Source organism: Dipodomys spectabilis, unplaced genomic scaffold (genome assembly GCF_019054845.1).
Source record: "Dipodomys spectabilis isolate Male_0828 unplaced genomic scaffold, ASM1905484v1 ptg000073l, whole genome shotgun sequence".
In the NCBI taxonomy this organism is placed as follows: Eukaryota; Metazoa; Chordata; class Mammalia; order Rodentia; family Heteromyidae; genus Dipodomys; species Dipodomys spectabilis.
The window spans coordinates 1,252,192-1,279,842 of NW_024870750.1; the positions used below are offsets into that span (position 1 = coordinate 1,252,192).

Sequence of the window (27,651 nt, forward strand, 5' to 3'; positions counted from 1 at the left end):
GTCCCTAAGGGCTGCTGCAAAGGTCTCTTCTCTGCTTGAGAAGAAGGAACTGTTGCTTAGATCTTGGTAACTGGGAGGCCCCTGCTGGGAGCTGCGCTACTCAGCACAGGCTGCTAGCTTCAAAATTACCAAGCACTTTGAAGTTGGATATGCTGTGAAATATTTACATACTAGATAGCCATTTTCTTTCAATGTGGAAAAAACGCTGAAATAATACTGTGGGATATATTGAATTAAAAATACACAATTCATTTTTTAACCTTGCACATGTGGGCTGGTTGACTGCAATTCTAGATCCAATGTTCCATGCACAGGTGAATTGTTGAAAGGACATTGTTGGATCTAGAATGGCACCAAGATCCTGTATTTTTAACAAGATCCCAGGTGACGCTGGTGCTGCAGTTTAAGGATCACACCAGGTACAGGAAGGTTCTGGAGAAATGTAGGAACAGAGTCTTGGACCTAGGGGCGTCTGTAGAAGCTGAAGGTCTTAGCAGGGCTCTTCTTAAAGGCCATTGAGGGAGTTAATAGAACTCACAGTGGTCCTGTACCAGGAAATACGCAACTGCTGCTCCTGCTAGGGACACAACCCGGTCTTCCTTATGCGGAAGTAACTGCTGAAGACACACTAATGTATGTCCTCCATCTACTACTTTCAAAAACTTACATTAAGAGCCACATAAATTTCAGCAGTCTTCCTCATACTTGGGAAAATAAGCTACTAGTAAAGAGGGTAGCAAAGTATCATGTCTTACATTAAATACCACATGCAAAGATGAAGAGCATAAGGAACAGTGACAGGAATCTGACCTAGACGTGTTGATTTCCTAGCTGTAAGGACCTGTGTCCCCGAGGATTTGTCACTCAAATGGCTCTAGCCCCCCTCCTCCCATCAACTTAGTGTCCTTAATTGTCCTGCCAATTTCTCACATTTCTTATGAGTATGGGTGAAAATCAGTGTTGGAACTCAGGGCTTCATGCTTGCTTGGCTTGATTACTCAATGATCTACTTATTTGGACTGTATGTCCAGCCTGACATTTTGCTTGTTTTTTCCTACTGCAGATAAGAGTCTCTGGGATTTTGCTCCCCAGGCTGGCTTCAATGGTGTGAGCCACCATTTTTCACTTTCTAAAGGGAGCCAAAGTCTCCATCACTCCTATCCCTAGTACTGTATCTCACACTTCTTCCTACAACAAAAGGCACAGCAGTCAATGTGGCTTTTGTTATTTTACGCTTTCTTTTTTCTTTTATTGAGAATTGTTCCTGCTGTTTCAGGTAAGTGAATTAAGTATGCCACTTCTAACTCTAAGCAAAATAACCTTTTTCTAGGGTAGTTCTGGGACTTGAACTAAGGGCCTAGGTGCTGTCCCTTACTTAGTTCAAGGCTAGTATTTTACCACTTGAGTCACAGCTCCACTTCTAGCCTTTTGGTAGTTACTTGGAGATAGAGTTTCATGGACTTTCTCGCCCACCAGGCTGGTTTTGAGCCTTGATCCTCAGATCTTGGCCTCCTGAATAGCTAGGATTACAGATGTAAGCCCCTAGTGCTCTGTTCTGTTCTCTAACAACCAAAAGGCTAGAAGTGGAGCTGTGTTTCAAGTGGTAGAGTTCAAGCCCCAGTATTGGCACCAAAAAAGACATACATATTAGCAAAGTACTGTTAAAAAGATTTATTGCAATAATACAATTAAAAGTTTAGAAAATGTATGACTCAAATTGGTTTGGAAGTGACAGAACAAGGGGAATTCCCTCAACATCACACCACAGATACTCTGCAGGTTTAAAAGTAGGATACCAAATGCCCTTTCTTCCTGAAGTATTCTAACCCTGCCCACCATACCCAGTGGGGTGACATACTGTTTTCTCCTTTGTTACAACTGCAAAACTTTCCTTAGTTTTATTCCATTACATAAAAATGTAAGACATTTAATGCAACCTGTAAGATGCCTGTGGGATGTTACAAGTATTCTCTTGTTTGGATCATTTTAAACTGAAAACACCAAGTTCTATGGCTTTTTTTTTTTTTTTTTTTAAGAAAAACTCAGTCTTTTTTTTTTTTAAGAAAGCTGTTTATATATGATTCTGGCACCTAAAGGAGAGATTTTAATGAGCAGCAATAAGTAGAAAAACACAGTGGTTGAAATACACACTCAAGAGTATTTACAGGGTGGATCCAGTGCAAAATGATGAAACCCAAATATTGGCTTATATTCAAAACCATTAAAGGCTTTGATTGCTTAACCAGATATAAAGTGCCTTTATCTGATATCAACACCAGCATGTACTTCTCCAGCAATCCCTAAACGTCCTGCATCCTTGTGTTGTTACTCCAGCCATCAGTTTGTGGTCTCGTTGAGTCCTCTTCTTTAGCTTCACCTCATATTTGTTCATTCTATGTTATCCATTCTATGAATTTCAGCCAACAACCATGAGGCTAAGCACTTAGGAGAACGCTGTTTGCCCACAAGGGGAAGCATGTCTCCTCCCTAAGTGGGACACTCACAAAGCCTAGACTGTGGGCCTCCTGCAACTCCACCCCAAACTAGCAACACCAAAAATCTCCAAGGCAAAGGCCATAGAGCACCTCAGACCTCTGGAGGCAAGGTACCAACTATAATAATTACAATAAGAGAAGCAGCTAGGGCATGGCAAACCTCTGAATGATGCATCTGAGGTATAATCATGCTAATCACACTAGGAAGATAGGTAATAATGTTGGGAGTTTTTCTAGAATTTCTTTTTGAATTACATAGGATTTTTTTGCAGTTATTAAAAATAAAAAATATTTACATATTTTATACATAATGCCTCTCATAGTTTTCTGTAAGATTGTCACTAAGAGAATGACAAGACATGGTGGTTGAAAATAACCTCTCGGTGAAGGAAAGTTATATATAAAGTTCCCCAGGACAGGGTGGAATAGGCCCAGCTGTAAAGATGCTCTGCATTCTGCCCAAGGAGTGTAGAGCAGGAGCAGCCTGTAGCAAACAGAGGAAGGGCTTTCCTGTAAACACCTGCCACCTACTGAATCCCCCAGGGAGAACAGGGCAGGCCACTTAGTTACATGGCTTTGACTCCAGTCCAGGTGGCATTTAGTTCACACAAGGGAGTACCTACTCACAGAAATAAGTTCCTGTTCAAAATGCACATAGGGTGGATAGCAGAAAATGATGCAGGGAAGAATGACCTTGATTTTGATTCTCCTCAGAATACAGGAAATAGGACATTATTGCAGCTAGTGTTTCTTCCGTTTGTGGGTGTGGATTCTACAGAAAAAGACATTGGTTTCTTTGGTGTGTGGGGGGAGGAAAACAGGAATGTGATGAGCTATGACAGAGTGGAACAAATGAAATGCTTTAAACTACTACTCCCCTCAAAAAAAGACCACCCTCTGCAATGAGACCCAGCTCTTGGCTCTAAAACCCTAAGATGACCAAATTATAAAGAAATCAAGTATTTCAAATTGCTGCTGGCTCTCTACAAAAAACAATGGCAGAAAAATAAACTTAGTTTTTGCCTTTCAAGTCATCATCATCATCATCATCACAAATCACTTCCTGTGGCTCAACCAACCTAAAGAGCTAACTTAGTGTGAGGAAGAGACAGCATCATAGGACAACATAGGGTGGGGTCTGTGGAGCCTGGTGCAGGGCCCCACAGGTCCTCCTCCCGCCAGTGCTGCGTAGGCTGAGGGACCACTGTACCTCTGCCCTATCATCCATCACGGGCCACTGCCTGACAAGCAGAAATGCTCATCTCCCTGCTTTAAACAACTGACAGTGGTTAACCTCTGTGTTGCAGGCACTACCGTTAACTACGCGGATGAGGTTCCTAACAGCAGCAGAGCTGTCATGATGCGAATCTGGCCGTTTTGATCCATGCTCACTAACGGTGTCCAGTGTAAGCTTTGAACCAGGAGGTCACTGAGGCTGCAGCGGAGGATATCATCCCACCTGCACTGCTGCTCGAGATGGGTGGGGACACCTGGGAGCTCTGGCTCTGGGAGACTTCCACTGGTTGGGATGGGATGTCACAAAAGCGGGGGCTTGGCAGGTTCTCCCAGTCTGTGCCCAGGTCCGTTTCCTCATCACTTATATGCTCGTCTCCACTCTCATCTGACTCTCCAGCCACTCCAGGATCCACAAACTCCATGGACTCCTCAAGGTCTGCTTGCACCTCAAAGGGTCCTGACCTGTGTGCAGACAGAAGGGCCCATGTTAAGATGACCACAGGCTGTTTCACTTAACCAGAGGCCAAATGCTGTCTTCCCAAGACCCACCCTCTACTCAAAGGGACCAAGCTACCCAGAGCCAGCAATGCACAGTCTCCTGAGGTGCTGCGCACACTGGCGATCTATAACTGAGCTTACTTTACCCCAAATAACATCTGCCATCCAAATTGGGACTAAAATTACAATACAGTATTTTTGCTCAAGTCTACCTATTTGTGAAGACTGACACAAAACCCATCCAGTCTATGCTGGTGGTCCAAGGAGGACTTCCTGTTTTAAATAAGTGTGGTACCCATGCAGTATCATGCAGCATTCCAATGTGACAAAACTAGCTACATGATATATATACTATGGTATACTATTTAGTGTAGCACATGATAAGTGGTATACAAAAACATGTTCCTTGCTTTTCCCAGGGAAGCTCTAAATCATAAACTCTTAAGACCGAAGAGGATGACCAAGCACACTATCAAAACTTCCTTAAACTGTTGTCAATGGCAGGCTCCTGCACGTCTTAAAATATCAAGTTGTAATTGTGTGTTTGTGTGTGTGTGCACGCACACATGCCAATCCTGAGACTTGAATCAGGGCCTGGGCCCTGTCCTCGATGTTTTTTGCTCAAAGCTAGTGCTTTTCCATTTGAGCCACACTTCCACTTATGGCATTTGGGTAGTTAACTGGAGATGAGTCTACAGACTTTCTTGCCTGGGCTGGCCTCAAACTGCAAATCCTCGGATTCCAGACTCCTGAGTAACAAGATTAGAAGCACACTTCACTAGCACTTGACTTCAGTATGCAATTTTTAGGGGCATGTTTGGTACATAGAATAAAATAGGACTAGTCAGTATATTCATCTGCAGCAACTGCACGTTTTTGTACTGTATTTTAGGAGAACTCATTTCTCAACGATCCCAAGAACCCATTCTCAGGCCTCACCTTATGCCAGTCCCTCAGCACCAGTGTGTGACCACACAACAAATCTCACACAGGCTGTGCTAGACAGTCCTGGCTGGCCTCCAACTCTCCTCTAGCCTCCTGCCTTAGCCCTTGTGCAGGAATTACTGGTGTGTTCCACTACACCTAGCTCAGTCTTTTCCTTGTCCCCTTTCAAAGACTTATCAGCTCTGGCTTTGGGAGAGCAGGCAGCTGCCCCTCCATGTACTTCCCCCACAGGGGGAGCCCTAGATCTGGCTAACAGGTGGGACCAAGTCCTTGCAGCAATTCCTCCTATCTCCTTACTATGATCCCCAAGATAAGCACGTCTAGCCCTGGTTCATTTCAAGTTTCACTGATAAAAGTTTGGAGAAAATAACAGACAGAAATGAGAAATGACCTGTTATATAGTTATCTGTGCTCAAAGTTCTTTTGGTCTTTAGAATAAAAGGGCCTGTACTGGCCCCAAGTATACTTCACAGATGTGCAACCTCAAGGACCGCCCAGTTCTCCAGACATTATTAAGTAAATGGGAAGATGGACCCACAAGGTTTTCTTCTGGATATCCAATGAGCAGTTCACATTTTCAAGGAGCCCCTGGAGCATGACTCCCAAGTTCTTTAGGTCTTAGCCTTCCCACAGGCCATTATTTTGACAGGTCAGAGGGAGTAGGGCTCTTCTCTTCAAGCTCTCTGCCAAACTAATGAACACTGCAGCCTACATCATAGCTCTGAGGCCCCCTTCTGTTCCTGTTATGTTGCTTCTCTCCTTTTCCTTTTCCTTGGTTTACTGCAAAGCCATCTTGTCAGATCCTCACCACCTAGCTCCACTCCCCAGTAGGATCCTGCCCACCCCATCTCAGGCTGAGGGCCACTAACTCACTTCAGCTCCTCATGCCCCTAGGCAGGGGTCACTAGGGCTGCATGACAGCAGCAAATAACCTCTTCCCATTCCCACTGCTGCTCCCTAGTTCTTATCCTACCCATTGGCAGTTTTCATTTGAGTGGGTCTTCCTCTCTCCTTTTATCACAGGCCCACTGCAGCTGCTGCTCCCTTTGCAGTTCAAGGAGCCACAAAATAGCCTGCACTCCAGGCTGCGCTCCTGACTCTCCCAGGCTTCCACTCAGGCCTACTTGGCTTTTTCCCTCCTTCCTTACAGCTCTGGACCAGGCATGGAGCAAGCACTCAATTATGTTACTTAAAATGAAAACCAACAAAGGAAGATTCCTAAAGCAGCAGTTTTTTAAAAAATTATTATTACAATTTTGGTTTCTGTATTTCTGAGACCCTCCTTACAGAGAGAGGCCCTTGGGTCTTTCTCCACCCAGTACCCCTCTCCCTCTCATTACTTCTAGTGCGCACTGAGCTAGAGACTGCACACCCAACCAACCAGTGAGAGAATTCTTTCTCCCTTAATGGCCTGGGATATAATATTGTTTCTCAGGATCTGCATGGTGGAAAAGTGTCTACAGGAACTACAAAATGGGAAACCCCAAAGCCTTCACCTGTGTGTGGAGATCCTAATGAGGGGCAAATAGACACTGTAGCCAGGTATAATATCAGGAGATGCCTGCCCGGGCAATATTCCCCAGTGCAGAGCCCAAGTGGAATTGACAGACAACATCAGATAAACCCCAAGTCAAAGTACTATTGAAGGGAAGAGACCAAATCAGGCAATGTGATACACATCAGAAATCCCAGCTAATACAAAAGTGGAGGAAGGATTGCCAGTTCAAGGTCAGCCTGAGAAAAGTTAGAGAGAACTTACCTCAAAAACAAAAAAAGGCTGGGAGGGTAGCTGAAGTGGTAGAGTGCCCTCCCTAGCCCGAAGTCCTGGATTCAATCCCAAGTACCTCAAAGGTGAGGGGGTGGGAGTGTATTTCGCGTTTAAAGAGAATATTCTGACAGAGAGACTGACTCGAATATCCTGCACATGTGCATGGAAATGTCACAGTGAAATCCCCACTCGTGTACCTAATATAAGCAAAATGTAACTGAAGTTTAATAGGCCATCTGCTGACAATCACAAATGTGGATATCAGGTTTCAGTATCAATGTTTATTAAATTTGCTAAGCTTGATAACTACTATGATTAAGAAAATACTTTTAGGAAATATATAACAGGGTACTTAGGAGTGGAGTCATAAATTATGTAATTTATCCTCATAAGGTTCAACAAAACAAATCTATGTGGATATATGTCTATGTGTGCATTTACAGAAGGAACTGAGATACTGAGCAAGTGATAAGCAAAAAGGGTGAAGTATTAACAACAGGTGACTCAGGGTAAAGGGTATGTCAGTCTTTACAGTGTTAACTAGAATGAGATTCTCACCAGATGTGATGGCACAACTGAACTTGGGACACAGAAGCAGGAAGATCATGGTTGGAAGCTAGCCTAGGCAAAGTTTGTGTTAAGTCCTATCTTAAAAAATAAAGCTGAAAGAACTAGAGGTGTGGCTCAAGTGGCAAAGCACTGGCTCCACTGGCAATTCTGCTTGTATGAATAGAAACATGAGGTCCCACACAGATTCCCTTCTGTGCCCTCTGCCTTGACTCTAAGGTGGCTGTGACAAAGGTTTTGAAGTTCTACTTCCTGATCTGCAGGCCCCACGACTGGACAAAAAACAAAAAGCCTATCTGTTGTGTGTGTGTATGTGTTTTGTTTTTTGTTTTTGTTGGCCACAGGGCTTGAAATCTGGGCCTGGGCGCTGTCCCTAAGCTCTTCAGCTCAAGGTAAGGGCTCTACTACTTGAGCTCAAGTGTGGTTAATTGGAGATAAGAATCTCATGGACTTTCCTGCCTGGGCTGGCTTTGAATGGTGATCCTCAGATCTCTTCTGTTGTTTTTCAACTTTGTGTTAAAGTTTGTGGCAATTTTTGCTAGAGACATTCAGTTTTTATACAGTAAAATGAGTAATTCCTTGATTTATGGTTTCTGGGTTTTGTGACTTGCTTGGAAATTCTCACCCAACCCTATGGTTCTAGAACATTGTCTTTTCTCTTACTTTATATTTTTAAAATACTTTGTATTGTCTGTAACTAATTTTTCTGTATGGAATATGATATGGATCCAACTCTTTCCCCCACATGAATACCAACTGGCCCAACATTACTCAACTGTGATTAGCCAAGTCAACATGACACCTCTAGCATAGATTTCTGCAAATACATGATTTTTTTCAGGGATTCTTTATACTTTGTCAATTTTCTAATACTTTTCTAGTTGCCCTCTCGAATCTGCATGCAAACAGCTAACAATTTTATTGCAGCTGTTGAGACAGGGAGGGTCTCTAATCCAAGCTGGCCTCAAATTCCCAATCTTCTTGTCTCTGCCCTGTTAAAATTAACTATCCATACTATACTTTGAATAGAGCCACGGCCATCCTTCATTATCATTTTTGAAGTGGAAATGCCCTTTGAAGTGGAAATTCCCTTAGTATGTGTCATTTAATGCACGTGAATAAAGATACTTAGATCTTAGTTGGAAAAAAAAATACATGTAATATACCCAACCAACTGAACATCATAGTTAAGGGTCGCCTACCTTAAACATACTTAGAACACCTACTTTAGCTGACAGTTGTGGTAACACAAGCCCGTTTTTCTCTGTAGTCCTTCTGAAACATGTAAATACATTACCATGTTCTATCTGTGCAGAGACGTATGCATGTATTGCTAAGCACAAGGACCAAACGGGAAGAAACTAGAGCAGCTGTACATGAATGGTGCCAAAGATGAGTCATGCTGTGATGTGTTAAAAAGAATCCATAATGGATACTGGTGCAGTGGCATAGAGGCATGGCTCAAGTGGTCGAGTATAAGGCCCTGATTTGGACCAAACAAAACTAAAGAAGAATCCACTGAGGAGATCACAGATGAAATTATTAGTCTTTGTTGCTTCTCATTTGTTTTAAAGGGAGTGGATTTCAAATCAGTTCACTACATAAACTTCTAATCCCTTGCTCTCTAACACATGGTGAGCAGATTTGCCTAGTGATAGAAAGAAATTTGTGAAGAACTGATATGGTAGGCAAGGAACATGCAGGCACAAAAGAAAATGTACATGAGACACAGAAGACACTAAGTAGGCAAGAGGAAAACAGATATGGATGATAAGAAATGGCCTTCGGTGTTCAGGGAGAGCAAGAGGCAGCTAGACTCCAGGAACATTTGGGTGTTTCTATAGTACTTTACGTGTTAGACATGCTTGAGACTAATTTTCTTGCAGGTATAAAAGTTCAAATATGATTAGTCACTGTTTCCTTCAACACAGAACGGCACAACTGTGGAAAATTTGGGATAGGGTAATGGAGCCTCTGTGGGAAAACACAACACTCCATAGGAGCAATAATAAAAAACAACATTTAGGAGAAAGCAGGTGACCCTCAGCTTACCTGCCAAGGTGTTCAGAGCTCGAACTGACCAGATACATTAGATTCCTGAGAGTATGCAGTGGTTGTAATTGATCTAAGTTGACATGCTAGAAAAAGCAAGATTTGATGAATACTTTCAAATATGTAACAAGTTAAAAGCTAGTTTACATCACATTTTTCCATACCTGAGAAAAACAAAGGTAAAGGATATTTGTATTCAATTTCTTCACTGCTCGAGTAAATTTCTGTTTGCTGAGATTTTCTCCACAAAATTCACTGTAAAACACATGGTTTGTAAAGTTTTACTTATTTTCTTTTCAGAAATTCTATGTTAAAATGTTCATCTTTTTTAATAGGGCAATATCTGAGACAGCCTTGCTATGTTGTAGCACATAGCTAGTCTTGAACTCAAAATAATCTTGCCTTCGCCTCCCAATTGCTAGGATTACAGACATGCTTGCTACCAGCTTTAGGCTCTGAGGCAGAATTCTACCAGCACACTGCTGAAATGTTGAATTTAAAATTACAACTATTTGTAACTCCTGACTAATCCTACCTGTAGAGTTTATTCTAGGGGAGGGGAAGGGAAATAACAAAATGCTGAAATAAGGATACAGATTGACCAATGCATTGTAACAATGAAATGTACAAGACACTATATTGGAAACAAACTTTACAACTTGGGGAGGTAGGAGGGAGAAGTTGGGGAGGTGGGGCGGGAAGGGATGGTAGGGGAAAAACAGAGGAGGTAACAATTCTTGATAGGAAATGTACTCACTACATTACTCATATAACTGTAACTCCTCTGTATAGTATTTTTACAATAAAAAACAAAAATTTATTCTACAGACATCTTTGCACAATAAAGAACTGATGAAGGTGTAAAATCAGTCCTTGAAGCATTAACAAGGGGTGGGTAAGATTATTTCAACCCAGTGATATATAAAGAGGGAAAAGTTTACATTTGTTTGAAATGCAAAGATAGCTGGATTGGCGGAGGAACTATGTGTATGTATCTCTTTTTTTTTCAACTTTAAATATCAAGGTTTTTATTTTTTTAAAAAACTTATAATTCATTCAGTTCTTATACACTAGAATCTGTTATACTCTATATGAATATCCATATTTTTTTCCCCTCTCCTCCAGCATGAATTCTCTTGGTCTCAAGTTTTACATGCAACTGTAAGATAATGAAATGAATCAAAATTCATATATTGAAATTAATCTTTTTGTTACACCTCTTTGGGCTTGATAATATTAAAATTCTTGATTCTCATGAACTGAAATCAAGGAGAATGCAACACTGTGCTTGGTGAAGATGTCACTTTACACTCCATGACTTGCCTGTTGCACAGCTTTCTGGGAAGGTTGACATCAAGTATGTGGGACAGAATGTTGGCGAGCTGAGTGGCATAGCACAGGGCAGCACTGATTGTGTAGGCTGGGTTACTGTTCTCCATGTCTGAAAAGGAAGACAACCGTCATGCTCAAAGTGCCCCTGCCTTCAACAAGAATAAGGGAGTCAAGATTTGTTTCATTTCTATTTTCATCATTTCATTACTGATAGTAAAATTTACTCCTTTCTCTTTGGCCAGACATAATTGGTCCACTGTTTTTACTGAGCAGAATGTATCATAAATGAATCTAAACAGGTGAAGCAGGCTTAAACAGACCAAATATGAACCAACTGGACATGATAATGCCCAACTTAAGTCAGCCGTGGTGACAAACACCAGTTATAGAAGCACTTGGGAGGTGAAGGCAGGATGATCTCAAATTCAAGGACAGACTAGGCATCATAGCAACATCCTCCCCAAAAACCAAAGGCGGGGAGTTATAGGCTCTACAGCAGGGAGCTTATTACATGGCAAAGCCTGGAGTCTACCACCAGTACCACAAAGAAAAATACACATATGTAAGTAAATGCTCTCAGAGACCCTTGCTGACAGATAGTTGTCCGGAAGAGAGGATTTATAGATGGCTGCCTGGCACTGACAGGCATGCTCCCCTAGTTTCAGCTTGGATTGATGGAGTGGTTTTTCACAACTGTGCAGAAGTGAAGGTGTGCTAAATGCCACTGAACTGTTCAGTTATACACACACACACACACACACACACACACACACACACACACACACACACACACACACACACACACACACACACACACACACACACACACACAAGTTCTCTAAGAATATTTTGCTCTCACCAGGCCCCTGGGTCGTTTTCTTCTCTTCCACCCAATTGTAGTAGGCAGAGTAGTCTCCATTGTTAGGGAGGCTAATCCAAGGCCCTGTAATGCTAATGCTGGTGTCGCCATTGTGATCATCACAGACCCATCGACCAGAAAGGTAAGTGGTCCTCCGGGCTTCAGCAAGCTTGCTCACAGTGCTGGAGGTCATGGCGCTGTCATTCTCTGAAGATACATCCGCAGGATCTCTAACCATCAAGAGATACACAGAGAGGATTTGCAAGGGGCAACAACACTTTTGCCAGACAGGTGAGAACACTGAAAAGTTGCCCATGGACAAAAGAACTGATTGGAATATGTGGACATGTGGGTACTATCACAATGATTATCAAACCTGTTGTGGCACAGAAGCTCATTCAGCATGGAGAAAGTGGCACCCAGAGCCAGATTCTCAGGATACATGGCTTTGGACACCTGGTTTACACGGTTAAAAATTCATATCCTCAGTCACACCTGTAATTCTAGGTTCTCAGGCGGCTGAGATCTAAGGCAAATCAAAGCTAGACTAGGCAGGAAAGTCTGTGAAACTTTTTTTTTCATACCAGTCCTAGGACTTGAACTTAGGACCTGGATACTGTCCCTAAGCTTCTCTGGCTCAAGACTAGTGCTCTCCCACTTAAGCCATAGCAGCAACACTTCCAGCCTTTTCTGAGTAGTTTATTGCAGATAAGTTTCAGGCCTTTTTTTCTCAGGCTGGCTTTTAGCCATGATCCTCAGATCTCAGCCACCTGAGTAGCTAGGATTACAGGTGTGAGCCACTAGTGTCCAGCTTGAGACCCTTATCTTCAATTACACTCTCTCTCTCCCTCTCCCTCTCTCCCTCTCTCCCCCCTCCCCCCCCCTCTCTGCTGGAAGTGGGAGCTGTAGCTCAACTGGTAGAACTTCAGCCTTAAGCAAAAAAGAAAAAGGACAACCCCAGGCCCTGAGTTTAAGCCCCTGGTACCAGCACCCAAAACAAAATGAATGCTGTTGATAATTTTAAATGATTAGAAATTTAAACTGCCAATCAGACAGACCTATGCCAGTTAATATCATCTACATACCTTAGAGGAGGGCTGCTCTCAAAGTTTCCAGGGATAAGCTAAGCAATAAATACCAATTTCTATTCTTTAAAAATATTTTGTGAGAAATAAGCCATCACGTTACTATAACATTTTTTAATTTTTTACAGTACTTGTGAACTTTCCCCCCAGGCTCACCTTAAACTCTAACCCCCTCAGGTGTGAGCCACTGTACTTAAGCAGAGCAAATTCTTTTTTTCTTTTTTTTTGGTCAGGTGTGGGGCTTGAACTGAGAGCGTGGGCTGTCCCTGAGCTCTTTTGCTCAAGGATACAGCTCTACCACTATGAGCCTTAGCTCCACTTCTGGTTTTTGAGTGGTTAACTGGAGATAAGAGTCTCACAGGGACTTTTCTGCCTGGGCTGGCTTTGAACTGCAATCCTCAGATCTCAGTCTCCTGAGCAGTTAGGATTATAGGGGTGAGCCACTGGCACCTGGCTTAGCATGGCACATTTCTATGAAAAAAAAACCTTTTAAATTTCAAAACTGTAAAAATTAACACTGTTTTACATTTTCAAGAATCTATTTAATATCTAAGTCTTTTGGTTGTTCTTCCAATTGAAAACTGCCCCCAAAATCAAGCAGCTGGTTTTTAGCTTGCAGCTCATTTTCACGAGTGCTTCTTTGAGCCAACTCCCAGTGTGCAGCAAGAGGGCTTTATGCACACTTCCTGGCAGCAAGACATGTATTCAAGATTTGATCAGCCGCTTTTACTTTGTACTGAGGACACTGAATCAAAGTCAGTTAAAGGAAAAACCTGCCAGTCACAGTGGACTATAATAACTACTACTCTGCTTTGGTGTCCCTGCCTGCTTTGTGTCAAACACCAGAGGGTTTACTACCCTAGCTTCTGAGCCTCTAGTACTAGTGTCCACGAAGTGAAATAGAAACTTCTAAACAACTTCAATGTGGTAGAGCATGCCCACAATCCCAGCACTCAAGAGTGCGGCAGAAGGGATGTAGGTTTGAGGCCAGCTACACAGTGAGACTTTAATGAACAAACAACACAAAATAACTAGATTACAGGATAGGACAAAAATCCCTCATGAGCAGCCATGGAAGGTACCAATGCTGAGGGGACAGAACAGTGGACAGATACATTGTTTGTGTTTGTGTGTAAGACAGAAAGTGCTGGAAAAGCGGTGGGAAGTAGGCAGCCAGAGAGGGATTTCTGAGTTTGCACTCTGCCCTGCCAGTGGTTCACATCACAACCTACTGGGTGACACATACAGGTCTGCGAGTTGAGGTACCATGCTAATTCCAAGCTCAATCTCTCCCCACCCTGGGGGAGAGAACTAGGGCTTGAACTGAGGGCCTGAGTGCTGTCCTTGAGCCTCTTTGTACCCAAGGCTAGTACTCACTCTACCACTTTTGAGCTACAGCACCACTTCCGGCATTTTCTGAGTAGTTTACTAGAGATAAAAGAGTCTCAAAGACTTTCCTGCTCAAGCTGGCTTTGAACTGCAATCCTCAGATCTCAGCCTCCTGAGTAGGATTACAGGTATAAGTCACTGGCAACTAGAAGGTCAACTTTTATCTCTCTCACATGCAAAAGAACAAGAAATCTTATTATAGGGATAATGTAACTATAACGAACAGCAAGGTGAGGACACCCAGTCTTGTCTATCCAGATTCCCAAGGATTCTTAAGACTAAAATCACAGTACTCTGTCTCAAAAGCAGCTAATATGATAAATGTCATTATTGGGAAGAGGCTAAGACAACACCTGCTGCCCCCCATCTAAGAGACTCTAAATACTAGATGTTTTCTTATATATTAGCTCATGATCATTCTGTGTGGTAGGCATTTTTCCATCTCCACTTAACAGACAAGTAATAAGATTTGTAAGTTCAAGGGCTGGGAAGGTGACTCAGTGGTAGAGCGCTTGCCTTGCATGCATGAGGCCCTGGGTTCGATTCCTCAGCACCACATAAACAAAAAGAAAAAAGCCGGAAGTGGTGCTGTGGCTCAAGTGGTAGAGCGCGAGCCTTGAGCTGAAGAGCTGAGGGGCAGCGCGCAGGCCCAGAGTTCAGACCCCATGACCGGGCCCCCCCCCCAAAAAAAAAAAAAAAAAAAGATTTGTAAGTTCAAGACTGTGTCTCACAGAAGACAACTAATTAGTAACCTAGCTGGATACTGTGACATGACCCAGCAAATAGTGTCAATCAGTGAGTCACCCAGAAGCTCTATGACAGACTTGTCCACAGGACAGGGGGCCCCACCCCTAATCCTGGCTGCCAACCCAACTTTACGCAGAGTGTACTGTTTGCTGAAGCAGATAAGACTTAAGTTTCATTACCAGGAAAACCAATGACCCTAGAATGAGGCCAATAAATGAAGTGCTGACGCACTTGAGAAACAGCACTTGGAACTTGACCCATTCTTAAAGTGGGAAGCCTTGCTTACTGTACCTCACACCAGTCTTTACTTCATCGATTGGAAAAATGACAGAAGTGAGCTCCAATATATGGGATCGCCGAAGTTTTGCCAGATGCTCATAATTACTTCTTAAGTCAATGGACTTTTTTTCTACCAGGTCACTAAGTCTGCGATTGTGCCTTTGAATCTTCTCCTTTTTCTCTTGGTGCCTTTGTGCTCGACTGTAAAGCTTCTGATTCTTTTCCTTGTTTTTGAGAAGGCCTTCAGAATCTAAGATAAACAAATCATAACCAACAATTAACTGCACACAGCTTGTGTGTACTGTAGATGCCCACAAGAACTGAGTGCTCCCCCCAGCACTGACACTGAAAGCAAACAACTCAGTAAGGGTCCGTCTTCCAGTTCTAACACCAGCTTACTTTCCAAAAAGCTCATTAATTTTCACAATCCCTGAGTTCTTTGTAGTAGCTCACATGGATTTGTCCAAGCCATGATCAAGTTAGATTTTTCTTTTAAGGACAGTTTCTAAATTGATACCATAATTACTCTTAAGGTCGCTGAACATCATCTCAGTCACCCCATCAGCAACGAGAGCTGACTAGGAACTCAGAAACATCTTTTTCTCTCTCCCATCTCCTCATAAATGAAAAATGCTCTTGCTGTAGTCTACTTTTGCTTCTTGGAATAAGCAAAGAGGCTGCAGCACAGATCACTCTACAACTACGTACAACTTTTCACTGTCTATGCCTTTTCAATCTTTAGTTTTTATTATTATAAAGGTGATGTACAGTTACATAACTAATGAGTACATTTCTTTTTGCACGATGTTACTCCTTCCCTCTCTCCCAGTTTTTCCCTTCTATCCTCACTCACTAGTTGTATAGTTCATTTTCAACATTGTGTCTAGTGAGTACATTGATGTATCTGTTCATCCTTTGTCCCTCCATTTTGCTGCTATAAAACCTTAAATGATGGGGCTGGGAAGGTGGCTCAGTGGTAGAGCGCTTGCCTTGCATGCCTGAGGCCCTGGGTTCAATTCCTCAGTACCACATAAGCAAAAAGAAAAAAGCTGGAAGTGGCTCTGTGGCTCAAGTGGTAGAGCGCTAGCCTTGAGCTGAAGAGCTGAGGGACAGCACCCAGACCCAGAGTTCAGGCCCGACGACCGGACCCAAAAAAAAAAAAAACCTTAAATGAGAAGATTCTGGAGAAAAAACTCATCAGGCTCTACCATTTATAATTTGTGCCCTTTTTCTGAACATGTATTTCAGTAACATAGTTAAAAAATACTACTGGGTAGCAAACTTATTATGCATGCGCTTTAAACTTTAGAACTGTTTCCAATACTATGAGGTGGGAATGAGATTGTATTTGCCTTCTAAAAAACAGGGATGGCAGGTGGGCCATCCAGAGCAGTGCTGCTATAGTGGGGCTTGTCAATCTGCAAACTGTTACCTGTCAAGACCAGAGTAGTACAAACCAGAGTAAGCCAAAACTTTTTCTTCAACATGGCAAAAGCACATTACCATGATACTCAAAGATTATAGGATTTTCTGTCTAGATTTTATCAGTATTGGTAACTCCCATCATTTGCTAGGGGTAGAAACTACTGTTACCGGGTCAACCTCTTTTTTTTTGGTCAGACACGAGGCTTGAACTCGTTGTCCCTATGCTCTTTTGTTCAAGTCTACCACTTTGAGCAACAGCTCCACTTCCCTTTTTTCTGGTGGTTAACTGGAGATAAAGAGTCTTACAGATGTACCTGCCTGAGCTGGATTTGAACTGTGATCCTCAGATCTCAGCTGCTGAGTAGCTAGAATTATAGACATGAGCCACCAGTGCCCAGTTAGGGTCTACCACTTTAAGACCTCTCTCTCTCTCTCTCCCCCTCCCTCCCTCCCTCATCTTTTGGATCTTTATTATTATTTTTTTTTTTTTACTTTCTGTGGGTGCTTTTGTTTTGGGGTTTAGGACCTGTTCAAAATTGCAGATCAAAGCTTTAAATGCGCTTGACAGAGAATGTGCATGCTCAGCACATTCTGCAAGTTCAGAGGGTTCACAAATGCCAGTGGCACACCCTCACTGAACACCATGGGAATGTGTGGAAGGAGGGTGAACCAATGTTAAGTAAAACCCTTTGCTGCTGCTGAAGCCAAGTCTTCAGGAGAACACAGGCAAAACTCCATGGCTCCTGGAGGCCTGCAGTTCTGAGCACCTGCAGGCCTACTTCTCCAACTTGCTCATCCTGTGCAACTCCATACAAACACCTCATTAGGACGATTTCAAAGGAAGCTCTTACACCATTACATACCACTATTAAATACTTGCTTCTAAAGGCAACCAGGGGACAAGAAAGGCATCGCAAGGCATGACAATGACTCACTATAAACCTCAACTATGGTCTTTAGAAATACATGTTTCTAAGATGTCTAATTTCAATTTTTTACAACTGCCTATGATAAGTATAAAGTATTTAAAGATAATAGAAAATGTATATAGATTAAAACAGGTAGGTGATTCACTAAAAAGAAGGTCAGTATTCTGTGCTTTTGGCAAAAATTAATAATTATTACAAGTGACTCCCAATTGAGAATGTGCTTCCTGTTAGCTAAGACAAATGGGAGCAAATATTCCTCACTTTCTTTTCCATGGTGTCAAGATCAAACCAAGGGCTTCATACATGCAAAACACACGTTCTAAGCTAAGCTATATCCTCAGCCATTTCTAACGTTAAAACTGGTGGCTCACGCCTGTAATCCTAACTACTCAGGAGTCTGAGATCTGAGGATTACGGTTCAAAGCCAGCCCGGGCAGGGAAGTCCCTGAGACTCTTATCTCCAATAAACCACTAGAAAACCAGAAATAGCGCTGTGGCTCAAGTGGTAGAGCACTCACCTGGAGCTGAAGAGTGCAGGGACAGTGCCCAAGCCCAGAGTTCAAGCTCCACGATCGACCAAAAAAAACAAAAAACAAAAACAAAACAAAACTGAGGGCTCAGAATGTGGCTTAGTGGTAAAGTGCTTGCCTTAGCATGCATGAAACCCTGGGTTTGATTCCTCAGTACCACATAGACAAAAAGCTGGAAGTGGTGGTGTGGCTCAAGTGGTAAAGTGCCAGCCTTGAGCACCAAGGAGCTCAGGGACAATGCCCAGTCCCTGAATTCAAGCCCCCGGACTAGCAACAAAAAAAAAAGAGAGAGAGAGAGAGAAAGGAAACAAGTTATTGAAGGCTGCTATAAATGTATTTATTTAAATCCATTACATAACTATTTTTACAAGGACAAAGAAAGCCAATACAGGTTGAACATCCCTGATAAGAAAATCTGAATCCTGAAATGCTCCCAAATCCAGAATTTCTGGAGTGTCAACATGCTATCAAAAGTAGAAAATTCCACACCTAACCTCAAATGTAACATGCTAAAAATACATTATATAATTGCTTCCAGGCTATATGTATAAAGTTGTTTTTGAAAAACAAGTGAGTTGGACTGGGAAGGTGGCTCAGTGGTAGAGTGCTTGTCTTGCATGCATGAGGCCCTGGGTTCCATTCCTCAACACCACATAAGCAGAAAAAGACGGAAGTGGCTCAGTGGTAAAGCACTAGCCTTGAGCTGAAGAGTTGAGGGACAGTGCCCAGGCCCAGAGTTCAGGCCCCACAACCGACAAAAAAAAAAAAAAAAATGAAAAAAGTGAGTCGGCATTTCATCTACATGCAAATATTCTAAAATGTTTTTAAAAATCCAAAATCTAAAAGACTACTAGTTACAAGTATTTAATATTTTCAACCTGAAGTAAACTCCAAATCACTGTAGCTCCAACTTCATCTGGTTTTCACTGCTTTATTTTATTAATCCCATGAGCTGGGCACTGGTGGCTCATGCCTGTAATCCTAGCCACTTAGAAGGCTGAAGTCTGAGCATCCTAGTTTGAAGCCAGCCCAGGCAGGAAAGGCTGTGAGACTCTTATCTCCAATTAGCCACCAAAAAGCCAGAACTAGACCTGTAGCTCAAGGGGTAGAGAGTCAGATTTTAGTAAAAAAAGTCAGGGACTAGGCCCAGTCCCTGAGTTCAAACTTCAGTGTACACACACACACATATACTCTCTCTCTCTCTCTCTCTCTCTCTCTCTCTCTCTCTCTCTCTCTCTCTCTCTCTCTCTCTCGGAGTTCCCAGGAGTTTTTTGTCAGGGTTGGCAGGAAGGGGGCAAGTTACTTACTCTTCTTCATTTCTTCATTTCCTTTACATATTGTTTGCTTCAGCTGTTCAATCCTCATCTTGCAAGACATTATTTTCCATCTCTGAAAAATGTAAGCCATAAATGTCATAGATATTGGTGTCATGATCAAGTAGTAATATCTACTCCAGATCACTGTTCATTTTCAGAAAAAAAAAGGAAGAAAAGATTTGATAATTATGTTTGTTATAGGTGGTAGACTCCAAAAAGAAAACTTTTTTTTCTAGCTCAATGGAGTAGGTTGCTAGGAAATTAAGGGAGGAAAAAAAACCTTTCATAGCTCTTTTCCATGAGTTAATTAAGCACAGAGAAAAATGTTGAAGGACAGTCTCTAAATTTGCTCGGTCCAATACTAGACATACAAGGTTATTTAAAACTTGACTAAATGGACACAAAATTAGTTCCTTATACTACACCTGAATGTCAAATGGTCAACACCATCCATGGCTAGTTTGGCAATGTAGATACAGAACATTGGGATCATCACCAAGTCTTTTTTTTTTTTTTTTTTGTCCAGTCGTGGGGCCTGAAATCTGGGCCTGGGCGCTGTCCCTCAGCTCTTCAGCTCAAGGCTAGCGCTCTACCACTTGAACCACAGCGCCACTTCCGGCTTTTTTCTTTTTGCTTATGTGGTGCTGAGGAATCGAACCCAGGGCCTCAGGCATGCAAGGCAAGCGCTCTACCACTGAGCCACCTTCCCAGCCCCCATCACCAACTCTTATAGTTATGCTATTCTACATTCTTAATGCTCAACATCACTACAGTATCTCACTTCATAGAGTAAACACTAACTGCACAGTAATAAAATTTCCTACTCAAGCTGGTGGGTTTGTTTTGAACCAGTAGTGGGGCTTCAGCTCAGGGCCTTGTGTTCTTGCTTGATTTTTTCTGCTCAAGGCTAGTGGCTCTATCACTTGAGCCACATCTCCACTTTCGGCTTTTTGATGGTTAACTAGAGAAAGAGTCTCACAGATTTGTCTGCCCCAAATTGACTTAGATTTCATTTTCCAGAGTACCTCGGATTACAGATATGAGCTACCAGTATCCAGCCAAAAGTATTTTTTGCTTTTGTTTTTTGGTACATAATCAAATAATTATTTTCTGAAACACCTTGAGAAATTATATGAATCATAAAATTGTTTTTGCCTATTACCAGGGAATGGTAAAACCAGGTACCAGCTGGAATGGTAAAATCAGCTACCCCTAAAATGACTAAAGGATGGACAGGAATGAATTAAAACATGGTTATTCCTTAATCCTCTGTAACTGTAGATAAGGATTGGTAGGGAAGCGACTTCTCCTAGAACCACATCAATTTAAGGACAGACCTAGAGGGTGTGATGGGTTTAGAAAAAAAAAAAAAAAAGAAAATTAAATACCCTTAAAGGTGTTTAAGCATCAACATTCAAATTTTTTGATAAATAGACAACATTACAGGGATTTCAAAAAAAATTAATAGAACACATTTTTCTCATAATATCTACAGCATAAGCAAAATTTATTTTCATTACAAATATGGGTAACAAAAAAGTATACATTCTTGCGGTTGAGAAAAAAAAGTAGAAAATATGACTGTTTGCCTGACTCCTGTATATTCAGGAGGGGTAATGGCTCTGTGTACATGCCATGTGCGAGATAGAACACAGGTCCTAGTTAGTGAATGCTAACAAGCACTTTTCTACCATGCTACAATCCCTGCAGCCCCCAGATCAGCCTCCAAGAGTAATCTCTTAAAACTGAAGTTTGATGTGTATGGTTTTAGATTTTTAGAGTATAAATGCCTAAGTAGAATCTAAATTTACCTTAGCCCATTTGTTTTATTTTTCTGTTAAAAATTATTATAGACATTCTTTCCTTTTAGACCATGTATTTTAAAACTCATCAAAAGAAATTTTAATTGACATAGTATTTGTGCATATTTGTGGGCTTTCATGTAAGATTTCAACACCCTTTTTTTGGTTATGGGGCTTGAACTCTGGACCTGGGCGCTATCCCTCAGCTCTTCAGCTCAAGGTGAGCACTCTACCCCTTGAGCCAAAGTGCCACTTCCGGTTTTCTGATGGTTTATTGGAGATAAGAGTCTCATGGACTTTCCTTGCCGAGGCTTTGAATTGTGATCCCCAGATCTCAGCCTCCTGAGCAGCTAGAATTACAGGTGTGAGCCACTAGCTCCTGGCTTCAACACATTCTTTTTAACAGCTAGGCAGCACTATGGGTTTTTATCTCCTCCTGATTGATGGCCATATCACATACTATGTGAATTATAATACATGCATAGGATATATATAATATTTACATATTATGTAAATGGCTATGTATGCTTACAGATTCATTTCACCACCAGGACTGCAGGTAAGTCAGCTTCTCTCACCATAAAGTTCCGCATTCATAGGCATTTCTTCAGGAGGAAAATTGTTGGACAAACTGTATGTGCCTTTACCATGTTTTTCTTTGTTGTTGTTGCTTATTTTGGGTTTTTTTGGCACTGTTTTCTTCGTGTGTGTGTGTGTGTGTGTGTGTGTGTGTGTACACTGGTCCTTGGGCTTGAATTCAAGGCCTGAGAGTGGATATAAAGAGTCTCATTAACTTATTAACTTTCCTTCCTGGGATGGCTTATTTTGGGTTTTTTTGGCACTGTTTTCTTCGTGTGTGTGTGTGTGTGTGTGTGTGTGTGTGTGTGTGTGTGTGTGTGTGTGTGTGTGTGTGTGTGTGTGTGTGTGTGTGTGTGTGTGTGTGTGTGTGTGTGTGTGTGTGTGTGTGTGTGTGTGTGTGTGTGTGTACACTGGTCCTTGGGCCTGAATTCAAGGCCTGAGAGCAGATATAAAGAGTCTTATTAACTTTCCTTCCTGGGATGGCTTTGAACTGGGATCCTCAGATCTCAGCCTGCTAGTAGGGGTAAGCCATCAGTGCCTGCTGATTATGGGTTTTTAACTGAGGCCCTGTGTAGCTAGATAAGTGCTCAACCACTTACACCTGGAACAAGCCTTATATGAGCTCTATAAAAACAGCCACCACCAAACTGTCCCTAAATAGAATGAATTGATGGATAATCCCATCAACAAGGAATATAAGTGTTAAGTGCTGCCAAGCTCTTTTGTTTTCATCTTTATATTTATTTTTTCAGTTTAACTGTAAATTTTTAGCATCTTTAATATAAAAACAAACTTTTATGTCATCTTTCGAAATGCTCTAGAATATTCTTTCTTTCAATATTTTATGCATTTAGATTCAACTATTAAGCCATATGGAGTATTTTTTTAATAAATAATTATTGCCAAAAAAGTCATTCCTTTGTATTCCTATGCCAATACCAGACTTCCTAATTATCTTTTATGATGGCTCCATAGTTTAATTGCCTATACCCTGGTTTTGGTACTTCAGTGAAATATTTGAGAAGGCCACAACTCAAAATGATTTTTCACATTCTCCCAACATAAAATCCTGTAGCTTCAAGCATTAAAGAACATTAACATAAATAATCCTTTGAACTCACCAATTGATCTGTTATCCATTTTCCTTCCACAGCCTTTAATACTCTGTATGGGAAAGAGATATAGAAAATAACCAAGAGTAGGAAATCAGTTTCTAAATTTTATTTTTTGTTTTATTTTTGAGAGTAAGGCGGGCTATCTTGTGCATAGACTCTTCGTGGATTCCTGGGCTCAATTGATCCTTCCAGCCCTACCTCTTACGGCTAGACTACAGCTATCAAAACAAACCCCTCTTGCGCAATTAATTGATATTTTTTCAATGTTAAAAAAAAAGAAGACCAAGCTGGGTGCTGGTGGCTCATGCCTGTAATCCTAGCTACTCAGGAGGCCGAGGTCTGGGGATCACAGTTCAGAGCCAGCCTGGGCAAGTAAGTCCATGAAACTCTTCTTTTTTTTTTTCCCAGCAGGTGGAAAACTCATTTATTAACAGAGAACAGCCCTTTTTAAAGCCAAAAAGGGCGGATTTTAAAGCCAAAAAGGGCGGGTCCATGAAACTCTTATCTCAAATAAACCACCAGCAAACCAGAAGTGGCGCTGTAGCTCCAGGGGTATAGTGCTAGCCTTGAGCTGAAGAGCTCAGGGACAGCGCTCAGGCCCCAGAGTTCAAGTCCCACAACCGACAAAAAAAAAAAGACCACGTTAAACTTAATAACTTACTAATCCACATATCTATATAACCTAACAGCAGATTAGCCCACATGGTGACAGACAAGTTCCCCAAATTAAAAAGCAAACTAAAAAAACTCACTCTTTCTGAAATTCTTCTTGCTTGCTTTTAAGTTGGCTTAACCGTTCTTTCTTGTCAATAAACCTAGAAGAAAAAAAAATACTGGTTATTTAAATATTTTCTCGAACCCAGTGAGACCATTTAAATTCCCAAGAGCTCATCATTTCTGCACTCTGAAAATGTCTCTCAAAGTAAACATACACCTCCTCCAAAGGGAATTCACTCGGGGAATTCAGTTATTTTAAGACTACAAATCTTCAACCTTCCTTTCTTTCTATAGATTTTTCCCTGGCACCCATCACCCAGATTACTTTGTAAAACATGCACCTCAGAATACTAACATGAATTTGAATACAAGAACATCGAGGATTCCAATATAAATAACTTCAATTGCTGAGCTTAATTGAATCCTGCCCTCTCGTATAAATCAAGTCATAATTTTTAGGGTGTCATTTTTTTTTCACTAATTTGTCATGGGTTACTGAAAGGTGATAAATTACTTTAAAGTTATCAGAAGAAAGAGGTACCACAGTGCTGATAATTTTTTTTTAATTGGTTGTGGGGCTTGAACTCAGGGGCTAGATGCTGTCCCTCAGCTCTTCAGCTCAAGGCTACCACTCTACCACTTGAGCCACAGCACCACTTCCCGTTTTCTGGTGGTTTATTGGAGATAAGAGTCTCATGGACTTTCCTGACCAGGCTGGCTTTGAACCTCAGCCTCCTGAGTAGCTAGGATTACAGGCGTGAGCCATGGGTGCCCAGCTAGTGCTGATAATTTTCTTGTTGTTTGTTAAACTTCTACACCCCCCCCCATTGTCTTCCTGATATTTTTAGTTTAGTTTGCTTGCTTTCTTCTTTCCTCTTCCCCTCCCCACTGGAATAACATGATTCTCACTATATGGCCCAGGCAAGTCCTAAACACAGGACCCTTGTGCCTCAGCCTCTTAGGTCCTGGGATTACAGGTGTGAATCACCATGCCTGGCTCAATCCTATTTTATTTATTTGTTTGGTTGTTTATATATTTATTTTTGCCAGTCCTAGGGCTTGAACTCAGGGCCTGGGCACTGTTCTTAAGCTTCTTTTGCTCTAGCACTTTACCACTTGAGCCACACAGTGCCACTTCTGGCTTTTTCTGTTTACAAAGTATTGAGGAATCGAACCTAGGGCTTCATGGCATGCTACGCAGGCACTCTACCACTAAGCCACATTCCAAGCCCCTCACTCCTCTTTTTAAGGTTGATTTTAACTGGCACATAAAAAATATAAAAATTATACTCTCTCACACACATGGTTAACACATGTATAGCATAAAAATCAGTTAAGCATATCTTTACATTTACCATTTTTATGGTGAAAACATCCAAACTCCTATCTTTGTGGACCACACTTTTCATAACTGCCACCTATAATTATTCTCTATACAGTACCATAACAGAACTTCTAAACTGTACCTTAGTATCTTCCCTCTTTATTCTCCCAACCTCTGGTATCCACTATTCTAAATTACTTCTACTAGACCACTGTGTTTTTGTGTGTGCCAGTACTAAGGCTCTCAAGGCCTGGACATTATCCCTTAACTTTTTTGTTCAAGTCTAGCTCTCTACCACTTGAGCCTCAGCTCTACTTCTGGCTTCTTAGTTAATTAGACCTAAATTCCACAGACTTTCCTTCCCAGACTGGCTTAAAACCACAGTCCTCAGATCTTAGCTTCCTGAGAAGCTAGGATTATAGGTGTGAACCACCATTTTTTTTTAAGACCCTGCAAGTACATGGTAAATCTTTCTTTGTCTGGCCCATTTCCCTTGACATAATGATCTGCAGTTCTACCTACATTGCAAATGTTCCTCTTTTGTAATATAAGCCAATAAATCCATTTATCTCCCTCTAAGCATTGTTTCACTTGCAGATTAAAAATTTTGATACAGGTATTTTCATTATCATTCAGTTTGAAGCTAGTAAGTGTCCATGAGATTTCTTCTTTGTTGCATAAAATTTGAAGTATAATTGTTTAGTTTCCACACTATATGGAAATTTATAGATAATGTGTTACTCTCTTCGACTTTAATTCTGATGTAGTCATATAATACTCTGAGATTTCAGTGTTTTGATTTGAGACTGTTTCAAGACCTTGGTTTTGGTCTGTCTCTGAAAATTCCATTAGCACTTGAAAGAATGTGCATTATACATCTACTGAGTGCAATGGTATCACAGCTTCTAGACCTGTGCTGTTCCACCAGCCACACATGACTACTGAGCATCTGAAATACGGCCTGTTGCATTACCAGGGTTTGGGGAATGAGGGAGTATGACTAATATCATGAACTGATTATGAACTGAGCAAACAGTGGCTCACTATTTTCAAGGGGAGGATAATGCCACAGGGCACAAGAACATGGTATGGTGTCCAAGATTACACTTTTGATGTCCTCTAAATTCCTAGCATAGAATAATATGTTAAGAAAACAAATAGAGACACACAGCTGCAAAAATAATATTGCCAAAGAAGTCTCTCTTAAGACACTGTTTCTACAATCTTAGTGTTTGAAACACATCAAGAGACCGATTTGTAAATGGAGGGATAACATGACCTGATAATGATCTTCACTGAGAATGTACAGTAATATTAAACAAAAAGGCAAATCACTTCATGTATCACAAGGTAGTATTAAAAATCAGTAGAGAAATAAAAAGCAAGCCAAACAGTATTATGTGACATAATTACGAAGTTATAAAATGACACCACTCACATTTAAACTTGCAACTCACCTCCTTACATGCACTAACCACATTTCAAGAGCATACTTACCTAATTGGAGTAGCATGGCCACAGAATATGTCTACCATTGTAGAAAGTCCTACTGAATAACACTACAGTGTCCAGTAAGGTGGCAACTACATGAAACAGGACTGGAAAACCCAGAAACCAATCCAGAATGAGACAGGCACAGGGATTCATTAATTATCAGGCACTTGCCTTGTGCCTAAAATGCAAGCATGATCCAGGATACCGAACTAGACATTCTTCTGCAGTGGTGCATTCTTGGACATATCGCTTGTTATATGCTTCAATTTCCTTGTATTAGAAATGACGTAAGTGTGGTATTTACTTCAGCCCCGGCAACATGGTGATTCTGATAAGCTAAAGGAAATGACAAACCCACAAGACTCTCAGACCAGGCAGAAGACTGGGGTGGGAGCAAAAATCTTCAATGCTCTCCTTTCAGATCTGAAATAAAAATGTGACTTTGCACTAAGACAAACTGAAATGAGCGCCAACTCTGTCCAGCTGATTCTACTGTGCCAGCTGATTCTCATGGGCTTTGTTAGCAAAAACAATAGAAACACACAAACAAAAAGCCCTTAAGAACAAATACATGGATGACAGCGGGAATAATAAGCCAAAGATAACAGTTCTTAGTGGATCTTGTTAGCCTTCATGAAAGAAATTAAAAACAGGTAGTACTAACAAAGTTGAACAGCAGAGGATACTCAGGAATCTGGGTAGGTCAGAATGTTACTTGCTCACTCCAGACACTCATCCATTCTCCACATTCCCCATCCCAACATTCATCCTACCATCCTGTGCTTTCTCAATATGTCTCCCAGCAAGAAGTAGGAAGATAAATAGACAGTTACCACCTTCAGACTTCCATCCATGTTTTATCTTAAAATAGGTTGGGGGAAGTGGGTGGATCCGTGTCATAAAGCATTTCCATCCCAGAATAGACTGGCTCATCTCATTCTTTAATAGGTATACAGAATTTCACTGAACGGCCACCACTGCAAAATTTTGATAATTATCTTTAAATTTCCTCTAAAATATTTTCTATGATTCATAAGGCCACCAACAGTGGGTGACAGAACCCACCTTCTGAATCCCCCACAAACCAAACATTTTATGTTTCTTCTAGGTCTCTGTTAGTCTTACTATCCTCTCATCATTTTTTTAAAGAGGGGTAGAGGTTGGTGAT

The 27,651-nt window shown here is 41.4% G+C and overlaps 1 protein-coding gene across 1 annotated transcript in view; it reads right to left on the bottom strand.

Annotated features, from left to right (window-relative positions):
- Window positions 1-1,656: 1,656 nt before the first annotated feature.
- Atg14 (autophagy related 14) overlaps window positions 1,657-27,651 on the bottom strand; it is a 39,440-nt gene continuing 13,445 nt past the window's right edge. Inside the window, exons 2-10 of the mRNA XM_042682509.1 lie at window positions 23,701-23,763; window positions 22,955-22,997; window positions 19,444-19,525; window positions 15,265-15,502; window positions 11,753-11,982; window positions 10,885-11,002; window positions 9,726-9,816; window positions 9,562-9,647; window positions 1,657-4,193 (exon numbers count right to left, since the gene is read on the bottom strand). Coding sequence (XP_042538443.1) covers window positions 3,887-4,193; window positions 9,562-9,647; window positions 9,726-9,816; window positions 10,885-11,002; window positions 11,753-11,982; window positions 15,265-15,502; window positions 19,444-19,525; window positions 22,955-22,997; window positions 23,701-23,763 — 1,258 coding nt within the window. The 3' untranslated portion in view covers window positions 1,657-3,886. The remainder of the gene's footprint in view (window positions 4,194-9,561; window positions 9,648-9,725; window positions 9,817-10,884; window positions 11,003-11,752; window positions 11,983-15,264; window positions 15,503-19,443; window positions 19,526-22,954; window positions 22,998-23,700; window positions 23,764-27,651) is intronic.